The sequence below is a fragment of the Rhagoletis zephyria genome, unplaced genomic scaffold, assembly GCF_001687245.7.
Source record: "Rhagoletis zephyria isolate East Lansing unplaced genomic scaffold, Rhagoletis_zephyria_1.1 Rzeph_scaffold_00156, whole genome shotgun sequence".
Classification (NCBI taxonomy): Eukaryota; Metazoa; Arthropoda; class Insecta; order Diptera; family Tephritidae; genus Rhagoletis; species Rhagoletis zephyria.
In genome coordinates this window covers 430593-442848 of record NW_016157240.1, presented here as the reverse complement: position 1 = coordinate 442848, position 12256 = coordinate 430593, and the positions used below count along the sequence as shown (strand labels likewise).

Genomic DNA, 12256 nt, shown 5'->3' with positions numbered 1-12256 from the left:
GCAAATGGTTTTAATGAAAAGCTTTTTTTTTATGGGAAAAATATACTCGGAGGGCTGCCATTGTCTGCCTAAGAACGACCGCTTTTAGAAAAAAATCTTTTTTTTTATGTCGCTCGGACCAGGGTTCGAAACCTAAACTTGGCAGTACGAACCTCTAACATTGCCATAGCAAAATTAAATTTTAATTTAATGCAATATTTATATGGTCTCTGTAAATGATAAAAATTTAATTTTCTTAACATAGTCAATTACGATTTAACGATTTATTAAAAACATAACATTTACAACCATAGTTAGGACGATTTTGATATCGTTATTTTAACAAAAGTCAAATTTGTCCTAATTAATATTTACAAAACATTGTTTTGGAATTTGTTCTAAGAATGAAATAAATTGAACAGTAACATTGCCCCTAAAAACACAAAACTATGCTGTTTTAATTGGCTGGACCCACTTGAAGTCTCTCTGAAGTCCACCCTGCAGCTATCGTCAGCATATTTAGCTGGGCCCATACAACCTGCGTAGCTCATAACATATGCCACGTAGTGCTGCTCGAAAACGCCACGAATCAGATTCGCACTCGGCCCATTTGCGAATACTATAACATCCTCACCACCATGAGTCTCATCCTTTAACGGCAATGTGGCTCTGTGACGATATGTCGGTGACATACGTTGTTGCGCTGTGAATGACTCAAGAGGTAACCAAACAGTCCCAGCCGCTCCAACACTACCATTCGCTAAATGATCGTAATATCCTGGACCATTAGCGTACGAAATAGTCTCGTACACTATGCGATCAGTGGTCTTGTTGGCGAAGCCGAGAATATCAGATCCTCGTGTTGGGTAACCATTAAGCGTAACCGCGTGGGAGTGGTCGGCTGTTACAAGAATAAGAGTCTCATCGTCGTCGGTGAGATCTAGCGCTCCTTGAACTGCCATATCAAATTCGAGTACCTCTCGCATGGCAGCGCGAGCGTAGTTCTGGTGATGTGCCTGATCGATACGACCACCTTCCACCATGAGCACGAAACCCTGAAAATGAAATTTAAGTTGCGGTAAATGGTAACGTGATATCTGTATGTTTTCACCTTAGATTTGTCACCACGCTGGAGCACTTTTATAGCTGCCTGTGTCATCTCTTTTAAAGAGGGTTCACCGTCTTGACGTCCAACTGCATAAGTTATGTGGTTGTTGCGGAAAAGACCCATCAAGTAATCCGTTTCTTGAAAGTTGACCTCATTTAGCTCCTCCAGTGATTGTACAAACACACTCGATTCGTTATTGTGATGTTTTAGCCATTCCTGCACCAGGTTGCGACCATCTCCGCGAATGCAAACTATCTCGTTATCACCTTCGAAGCGAACCGTGTTCGGCTCGTTGGCGCGCGGTACACCCATCGGCGACAATCCACCTCCCATAATTACATTTAATTTATTTCCAGGCGCATTTTCAACTAATTGGCGGGCGACGTCTGCATACTTTCCTACTGATTCTGCTGGTACAAGGGTGTCGCACTCCCAGTCGCGATTGTAGATGTGTGCATAGGTGGCAGACGGTGTGGCATGGGTGATGCGAGTCGTGGTTACGACGCCAGTGCGTTTGCCCTCTGCTTGTGCCCAGTCCATTATAGACTTCAAACGTCCTTGATTGCTATTCGTTTTAGAACGTGTCGTATCCAAGCCAATGACGCCATAGTCAGTTTTGCTACCACAAAACAATGCAGTTGCCGTTCCAGCAGAATCAGGCACTTGTTTATCCACATTATAGGTCTATAAGCATGACTTATTACAAACTAGTACCTAGTGAAAATCGTATTTCTTATCTCACCTTGGACAATCCAGTGTAGGGAAATTCGTCAAATGCCAACAATTCTTCTTCACCAGAACCATGCTTCAGGTACTGTCCCTTAAAAATGCGTCCAGCTGTTATGGTTGATAATCCCATGCCATCACCGACGAAGATTATTATATTCTTGGCCTTATGAGTTTTCTCTTGCGACTTTTTGGCTACCTTTAGGTTCTTCCTAAGTTGTTTCATAGCGATTTCATGCCAAAATGCTTTATCTATAATAGAAAATGAAAAATATAAATGATCTGTAAGCAAACTATGTGAATATGATTTTGTAGTCCTACTTAAAGGCCCCGAACAATTTGAGATCTTATGAGCCGTTTTGTGACATATGTATTAGGGCGTGTCGAAAGTCTAATTTTTCTCAAGTTCCTTGGTAAAGTGAAAATATATTGTATCATGAAGTCAACAACAAGCCTGCAAAATATTGGTCTTTTATTTTTAATGTAGGAGCCCGCGAATCAACCGCCAAGTAACACACAGCACACTAGTCGAATAAGACCGATTCTTGTTAAAAATTCTGGATTCAGCAATAGGGTTTGGTACATATTATTAGATAATGAATCCGTTAACGCAAAAGTCAAATATCATTTCTCGCAGCCCTTTAACTTATCGTTAATCTCAAACTTTTCTTTTTGATGTGTATACATCTTTGGTTTCGGTAGGGTAAAATTTGCGAAGCTGTAACGCATAGCCCAGGAGAAAATTTCGAAGGGCTTAGCATGTGTAATGCAGCAGAAAATTTTTAATTTCAGTAGAAGCACCCTGTGTTTACTTGCTATTGCAAATGGTTGCATACATTTAGGCATATGCAGAGTAAGAGGAAATGCGGTTCAAATGATTATTACTTCCGACTATGTACCTATATTAATACATAGCCAAGTTTGTATGTACATACATATGCATGAACTCATTTGTTGCAAGTGGTTTCGATATTCGTAGCATGGATTTGGGCATAGGTTTAGTGGTCTATTAATAAAAAAAGAAGGCGAAAATTTTAACAATTCTGAAAACATTTTAACTGGGTCCGTTGAAAGCTGATGAACATATAAGGACATATGTATATATACATATGTATTATATAATAGCTCTGATCCAATACTTTTCGTGTAAAATCCTGTTAAAACGTCAAACGGCAAAACTACTATATTAAGCGAGAGTAAAAAGTGAGTAACAGGAAAATGTACGGGAACAAAAAAAGCATCGAGTAAAATCTTGCAACTTCATTTTCTACACAACTCTCCAAAAATCGCTCTCATTACAGAATTTTGGAGTACGCGATCATTTTTCCCGTAACTTCATGCAAGGTCGTGTAAACACCTGTAAGTTCATTGAGTACTTGATCAGAGCTAATATAAGATTGCCCAAAGAGAAGACGAGAGTAATATAAAAAGCCGAAGAAATGAATTTAGCTTCCCATTTTGCAAACAAAATATATATGTACTAGCTTATACCCGCGGGTTTCACCCCGCACTTTTATACAAATAGGAAAAATAATTTAATGATGTTAGATTTTATTTCTGTGCCCATTTCGTTATAGCTCGTTATTTTCTAAGCGAGTCAAGGTATTTAGGCCGTTTAAAACTATGAAATTATAAAATCTCCTCTCTCCTCCCTCTAAGTTTACCTTAAAAGGTTTCCTGGTATACGACGCGTGAACGTGAAACCTTCTTGGAGGTTCCACGGCGAGTTCTAATATTTCCAACTCAAATTTAGTAACCTGGCCTTGATAAAATACCACTTCTCATTACTGTAGCAAATGCCTCAAGAGAGCTTTAGATTATAAGGTCGAACCCGGCTCTCCCTTTTCCATTTAATGAAATTTATTCTGTCTTCCACAAACACTTCCAGGGATATGTGGCAAGAAAAAGTAAATTTGTACTGGAAGTGCCACGCCCCTTTTTCTTATAACCCTAATCTTCTTCCATGAATTTAGAATTGATTTTACATACCCCAGTACCAAGTCCCAGTACTCTGAACACCTCTAGACACGAGTATAAAACAGTAAATTTGTACGGCAGTACCATGTCCCCTTTTCGAATAACACAAATTCTTCTCTATGAGTATGGAATTAATTTTGTATACACATCTCGGTGCCAAGTTCCAGTCCTCTGCAATAAACACCTCCAGAGATATGCAGCATAGAAAAATCAATTTGCATGGGAGTTGCCACACCACCTTTTCCAATAACTCTCATTTTTCTCCATGAGTATGGTATTAGTTTCACATACATACATACATATGTATTTCCATACCAAGCTTGAGTGCTTTACCCCAAACATTTGAAGAGATATGCAATATGAAACTTTCAGTCAGTATGGGAGGTGCTACGCCTCTTTTCCAAAAACGTCCATTTTTCTCCGTGAATATGAACATGATTTCACACAGTGTTGGCAAACTGTTAATCTGATTAACGATTAAAAATTAACGATTAAAATGTTAATCGCGTTTGACGATTAAAATTAATTAGTCGTAATCAACTGTACGATTAATGATAACATTTTTTTAATCGTTAATCGCTGGCTGCGATTACGTTTAATTAATTTAAAACATTAATCGTTAATCCAATTAAAAATAAAATCTGATTAATTTGTCTAGTTTGTCCGAGTTTGAAACCAAACACCAGTTATAGTAATTATTTTGTGTTTTACGCTTATAAAAAGCACAAAATAAAAAAAAGTATAATTATTGTTATTAGTAATACATAAACTGGGAACTTTTACAAACCTAGTTTGTAAAACGTTTGTTGGTATATATTTTAATGAAAATGCACACCAAATTGCTCAGATTGATGAGGAAACCCGACTTAGCCATACCGGATTAACTTGCTTTGTGTGCACAGGGAAATTCCAGCATAACTTAATTAATCACCAAACCTACTTGATCAAATTAAGAGTTAATGATTAAAAATTAATTTTTTAATCGCGGTTACGATTAACTGTTTAGTCGGATTAAAATTAATCATGATTAACTGTAATCAGATTGAATTTAATCGAATTAATTAACTGATTAAAACTTCAACCGATTAATGGCAACATTGATTTCACATACATATCACTATACCAAGTTTCAGTTCTCTCCCACAAATACTTCCAGAGATATGTATGTAATATGAAAATTCCAATTTGTATGGGAGGGGCCTTGAGTTATCGGACTTACTTTCAGTCTAAGACCATCCTTCCGAAATCCGTAGTAAGTGTACTAAATTTCGTTCTGATCGGAAACCCGGTTAAGGAAGTAGCCCATTTTTCAGTCCAGGTCATAAACCATCTTTAATCGAAATTTCATTTTCAAACAGGTGGCAATTCTTAAAAAAGTAGCCTATTTTCCAGTCTATGTCATAAGCTATCTGTGTGCATAATTTCATGTAAATCAGTTCAGGCATTTCCACGTATTAACTTAATTAAAGTTTCCTAATACGTGATAACTCTTCAAATAGTAGCCTATTTTCCAACATAGGTCATAAGCTATCTCTGTGCGAAATGTCATGTAAATCTGTTCAGTCGTTTCCGCGTATTAATTTAATTAAAACTTTTTTAACAGTAGGTCATATGCTATCTGCTTGCAAAATTTGATGCAAATCCGTTCAGACTTTTCCGCGTATTAATTTAATTAAACTTTTTTAGCAGGTGGTAACTCTCGTCGGCCGCTGGGGTGTAGTGGTAAGCAGTGCGCGCTTTCACTCATCAGCACTTGGGTTCAAGCCCTGGTCAAAGCAACACCGCAAAAAATATCGAAAAAGATTTTTCTTATCAGCGTTCGTCCCTCGGCAGCCAATGGCAAACCTCCGAGTGTATTTCTGCCATGAAAAAACAGCTTCTCATAAAAATACAATCGCCCTTCGGAGTCGTCGTAAAACTGTAGGTCCCTCCGCTTTGTGTGACAACATCAAGGCGCACGCCACAAGTCGGAGGAGAAGCTCGGCCAAACCCTAACATGTGTGTAAGCGCCAATCTATTATTACACTATGCGACAGTCAAAATCGGGATGGGATGAAACCAACGGGAAATGTTATATCGGTCAAAAACAAGTTATACGTGTCCCGGCGTTTCGCTGGGTCACGTCTAGGAATCGAGATATATATATAACTATCATATTGGGGAAATTGTCACCTTTGGTGGTCTTTTTTTGACATGACTCGAGAACCACTAGTCCGATTTTGCTCAAACAAAAAAATTAAAAATTACAATTCCTTTAATCTGTTCATATAACGTTTTTCTATATAATCAACATTTGGCCGGTAAAAATAAATGTATGAAGAAAAAAAATATTTTTTGCCTAAAATATTACATTTTTTTAAAACTGTTGATTATATAGAAAAACGTTATATAAACAGATTAAAGGAATTGTAATTTTTAATTTTTTTAAATTTGCTTGAGCAAAATCGGACTAGTGGTTCTCGAGTTATGTCAAAAAAAGACCACCAAAGGTGACAATTTCCACTATATGATAGTTATATATATATATCTCGATTCCTAGACGTGACCCAGCGAAACGCCGGGACACGTATAACTTCTTTTTTACCGATATAACTTTCCCCGGTAGTTTGAACCCTTCCCGATCACTGACCCCTACCATTTGTCTCACAGTGTTATTATTATTAACTCTTAAAAAAGTAGCCTATTTTTCAACCTAGCTCATAAGCTATCTGTGTGAAAACTTACATGCGAATCAGTTCACTCATTTCCGCGTATTAATTTAATAAAACTTTTTTAACAGGTGGCAACTCTTAAGAAAAGTAGCCTATTTTCCAATGTAGGTCATAAGCTATCTGTGTGCAAATTTTCATGCAAATCCATTCAGTCGTTCCCGCATATTAAATAAATGAAACTTTTTTAACAGGTGGCAACTCTTAAAAAAAAAGCTTATTAACCAATCTGGCCCATAAGCTATCTGCGTACAAAATTTCATGCAAATCCGTGCAGTCGTTTCCGCGTGCTGATTTCCCAAACATCCAACCATACAGACTTTCACATTTATAATATTTATTAGATTCATGACTTTAACGTAAACCTAGCGACTGATGAAGCAGAACAACAGATTAAATTTCTAAAAGAATAACTAAAGTTAGGAATATATACAAATAGAAATGCTCAAACTACAAGCTCAAAAACAGTAATTGATGCGGTGTTTTCAAGATATTTTAACGCCCTTGAGTCACACGTATATACAAGTGTAATATTTTATCAATCATACAGATAATTTTATGTTTAAAAAAAAATTAAAATTGAAAATAATTAAAATAAAAAAAAAAACCCAGCAAAATGTATAAAATTAAGTGAAGTTAATATTTAATTTCTAACCTAACCTACATGTGTATGTAAATATGTAACTGAATCCCTTAATAATATGTTTACATATAAAAAGATTATCCTCATTTTCGCTCTTAACTCCCTAATTTGTAATTAGAAAAAGAGATTAGCCATACAAAATTATAATTATAAAATAATCTTAGATTAAACCGATAAATTTTTGGTGTCCAACAAAGTTTCATCGATTATACTTGCTAAGAAGACGAGGAATGTCAAATGTCAAAGTAAACAAAAATTGACGCTAGCAAGGAAAAGAGGTTTGTAAAGTTATTTTTAATAAAATATTAAGCTAAAATATATTTAAATATCATAATATGTGTAGCAGAAAAAAGTGACCACGGTGGCACAGAGAAAAAGCTTAACTTTTCCTCGAGTTGTGAAAATAACAAGCACAACCATTTTAACAACTAACGAGCTTTTATCGAGTTCATATTTATATATAAACGTACTTTTAAGCTTTGCCGTACGCATATGTTTACACATCAAATATCATGAGTACCTAGTACTCACGCCTTTTTTTTCAATAAAATTTTAATTGTTCTCTTGATAATTGCACTGGCCTATATTCAAAAGATATAAAGGAACAGCATTAATATTGCTTGGGTACATTTATTTAGGGCGCTTGTTCCAAATATTCTAATCTTTTTTTAATATTAACTATAGTTTGCAAATTTAGGAACAATTTCGGTAGCTCTAAAATAGAAAAACCACTATTTTCCATCACCGTGAAAAATTTTGTTTATGGAAATGAGTATGGAAACACTGAACAAGCACAACTTCTAGAAACACTAACTAGTTATAGGAAGTTAACAGCAATTTATTTGTATTGAACATTTTCCGTGTTTTTAAATATATTCTTTATAATCTGAACGATTTTCATCATAAATCAGTAAAAGTAAGTCTCGCCTTCAATTTAGTAATTATTACGTACGGATCGAGAAATATTTACCAAAGTTATGTCGAAAAACTAAGGTAGATCTCTAGTTTTTTCTATAAAAATGTCTCTCCAATTGTATAAATAACTTTTAAATAAAAGAACTGGATTACAGAAAAGTGTGCGACTTTTTTCGTTCAAGCTGAATGCAAAGTAATATCGTCCAATTGGAGAGCCCTCAAAAGAATTTCCCAGGATATGTTAAAGACTTTTGCATTTACCTACAGTTACTTCTTCACGTAATGGAATTAACTAAAATATTTATATCTAAACTATGGATGATATCCAAATAAAAAACGAAGATAAAAGTGGATATCGTGCCAATATCTTCCTTATACCATAATACAAATATTTAAAGGTAGTCTCACTTCTTCTTATTCGCCATTGCTTCCCATTTGATGTAAACTGTGCTTTTGACATTTTCTTTCAAATCGAAGCTACCATATTCTTTGAAGAAATTAAAAATTAGTTTTTTACTTAAAGCAAAAAAAAATATTTCAAAAATTACACTGGTTTACAGCAAAAATGTTCAATGTATGCCACTATCCAATTCCTATAAAGAATTGCTCGCTGATTCCGAAAATCGACTTAATTTTTTATTCTATGGATAAGTTTTCGAGATATTTTCAATTTTCCGTTATTCAGCTTAAAACAAAAAGTGGTTACACTTAATCCCGTATATCTTACGAACCAATTCAACAATCTTAATACGAAATACGGCAAATGAAAGCTAACAAAATTCTACATATACTGTACATAACTTTTTGATAGGTCTGATAGCTTATGTCAAATTAATTAATCATTCCAGATTTCTTGTTTTTTTTTATGAAAATATGAAAAAAACACTTTAACAGAAGAAAAGTTAAAAAAATAACAGGTTCTGTGTGTAATGTTTGCCTTTATTTTACTAATGAAGAAAATTGATAGATAAATAAAGAAGTACTGAGTGGTCAAACGAAAATGCGAAAATTGTTTGTATGAAATATGAGCATAAAAACGTGCTACTTAGGTGTACATGGCGTATGAGTAACATTATTTCCTGCTCATTTCTCATACAAAAAAATCTTCGGGCATCTTCATTTGACCACTCATTACGTCTTTATTAACCGACTTCAAAAAAAGGAAGAGGTTATCAATTCGTCGGAATATATATTTTTTTTATGTATGCTACCGCATAACTTTGGACCACGTCAACCGATTTCGAAAATTCTTTTTGCATCGGAAGGGTAGTGTCTCAGAGGTGGTCCCATTCTAATCTGGTTTAACGGTACTCCTAAATTTTTATATGAGAACTAGTAGGCCCGGGCAGACATTGTCCTGCTACACACAGATACATAGGCAGGTTACATGCATCGTAGATATTATGGGTATTCATACCAAAGCTTGGTACTCGGTAACTCGGTGTTCGGTAATTTTTTTCCATGTACTCATTAGAAAAAATTACCGGACACCAAGTTACTGAATACCGAGCTCGGTGTGAAGAGCCATATTGTTTCTTACGTTTCATTTGATATCGAAATTTACAAAAGATTGCTATTATTGATCACTACGTTTGAAAACATCTCTGGTTACGGTTCAAACATCAGCCAGGGGAATGGATAACATGGAATGGTGTCCAAACGGTAAATTTTTTTGTTTCTGTTGATATGCGCATGTTTATATGTATAAATACATACTACATTATTTTGTTGCTATTCTACCTATTTCTCCCCAACATAAACATACATATGAAGCGTAGCCGCGAATAACATAGGAAAACTCTCGCTTCGGATATGGACAGTTTGTAGTAAGCGTAAACGAACATAGCGACACGGGATTTTTAAGAACGTTGCGAGAAGCATAGAAAAAATTTCGATGACAAAAAAATATTTTCTCGGGTTGAAAACTATCCTATCTTTTAAGTTGGAACCAACAATACACACCCACAAAATTTAATTGAAGTCGGTTAAGCGAGTTCGGAGATTAGCGTAAACGAACATAGTGTCACGGGATTTTTATATATTAAGATTGAAGTCGGTTTTGTTTTTTGCTNTGAAGTCGTTTTTGTTTTTTGCTTAAAAATTACTTGTTTATCCATCGATTTGCTTCTTGACTTGTTTGTAGCAGAACACAACTGCAAAAATTTGACACATAGCCTGTTAGTTTTTTAATTTTTCTCTTGTTAAAGTTTGATTCTATTATTTTTTTCATCGAAAAAAAAAACTGGAATGATTAATTAATTTGTCAGAGACTATTATGTTTATGTTTTTTCAGCTTTATATTTTGTTAGCTTTCACTTGCGATTGCATTTCCAACTTATTGAATTGGTTCATGAGATATAAGTGAATAAGTGGAACCACCTTTCGTTTTAAGCTGAATAACGGTAAATTGAAAATATCTCGAAAACGTATCCATAGAATAGATAGTGGCATCTGGAGGACAAAAATCAAATCAAAATTTGTGATCCAGTGTTATTTAAAAAATTAAAAAAATATATATTTTTTGAGCATCATTTTATAGCGAGCTTTTAGTGATTTATTTCTAAAATTAAATATAAAACGGAGGACAAGTACAATACCTTGTGTAATGCACATAGAGAATCTATTTGATTAAGCAATTATATTGACCATTATTTCGGCAGAAAATTTTCAGCTTCGGGACGGATGTGCCCAACGCGAAACGCTCAACCAGCAGCAGTAGAGCGAGTAGTGTATCTATCTATGAACTATAACTTGGAGCTCCAAGAATTAGGACCTTTTTTTACGTCCCTCTTCATGACTACATCTTGCGTTATCACAAATAAGTTTATGCTTCCATGGTGCTTTCATTGACGATAAGCTCCTTTTTAACCATTCCTTTGTTAATGTTTCCACTAAATAGGATCCAAATGAAAGCAACATCCTAATATCTAAATTTCTTAAAGGGCCAGATATAATAATATTTCATGTAATACTGCAGGTAATTCCAATTTTTTTTGTGGTAAGGTAGTTTAAGGTATTTTAAATCAATACACACTAATACGATGAATTAAGTAAATTTACCTTGCGTGTTATTATTTTTTAATGCATAAAAAATACCATTAAAAATATTAGAATTTCCAAAACAATAACATGTTGAGGTGGCAGTGCTACTTGAGCAATTTACGAAAAGTATAAAGTTCATAGGCGCAGTTTATGTAAAAAAAATTTCACAGTGAAACTACCTTCTTTTTTTGTATCATGCCTTATACAAACCGTAAAGCTGAATGATTGATGATGATGTGGTTGTATGAAATGCTCAAAATTTTAATTTTTTTAATCATAGAGTCCTTTGAATATAAGAGGGACACAACATTTTGACAAGTTTTGATACTTTTTCTTTCGCTTATTTAATTTTTATAATTTTTTATAAAAATACAGCTCATTGTCTAACAAAAGCCATATACATACATAAGTATAGATTTCAAACTTTGTAGAAAAATTAGAAAAATTCACCTAAATTTTACAACAGCAACAAACTTTTTGTTAGGAATTTTTAGAAAAATTGTAAGTATGAAGTTTTATAGTCCATTAATTTCTAGCTCAACAAAGTGCAAGTTTCAAGTGGCTAAGAATTCGCGTTCACTTTGGATGATTTTTTTGCTGATGATGTTATTACTTTTTTACATACTAAAAAATATTCGAACATAATTTGTATGGCAGAAAATGCGTGAAACCGTCAGCAAAAAAAATTGTCAAAACTGGTCAAAATGCCGTGTTCCTATTATTTTTCACACGACTAAAAGAAAACATGTCTCTTAACTGTGATGTAACTTGGAACAATGTTTGGCGCTTTTAACCCCCAGATTATGAATATACTTGACTATTGCCTCTGGAGTGACATTGTTGAAGGCCCTTTCGATATCGAAGAAGGCCCTACTGAATAATCTTCATGCGTGAAGGCTTTCTCTGACCGCTTTACCAATGTATGCAGGTCGGTATTCACCGACCTTTTCTTGCAATAAGAATATTGCGCTCTTGAAAGCATAGTTTCATAATTTTTTTGTTTGAGCAAAATCGGACTAGTGGTTCTCGAGTTATGTCAAAAAAAGACCACCAAAGGTGACAATTTCCACTATATGATAGTTATATATATATCTCGATTCCTAGACGTGACCCAGCGAAACGCCGGGACACGTATAACTTGTTTTTGACCGATATAAC

General features: G+C 34.6%; 1 protein-coding gene across 1 annotated transcript in view; it reads right to left on the bottom strand.

The window, feature by feature from the left end:
* Window positions 1-243: 243 nt before the first annotated feature.
* LOC108354632 (alkaline phosphatase 4-like) overlaps window positions 244-12256 on the bottom strand; it is a 37155-nt gene continuing 25142 nt past the window's right edge. Inside the window, exons 2-4 of the mRNA XM_017605811.1 lie at window positions 1830-2065; window positions 1091-1771; window positions 244-1034 (exon numbers count right to left, since the gene is read on the bottom strand). Of these exons, the coding sequence (XP_017461300.1) occupies window positions 378-1034; window positions 1091-1771; window positions 1830-2065 (1574 nt within the window). The 3' untranslated portion in view covers window positions 244-377. The remainder of the gene's footprint in view (window positions 1035-1090; window positions 1772-1829; window positions 2066-12256) is intronic.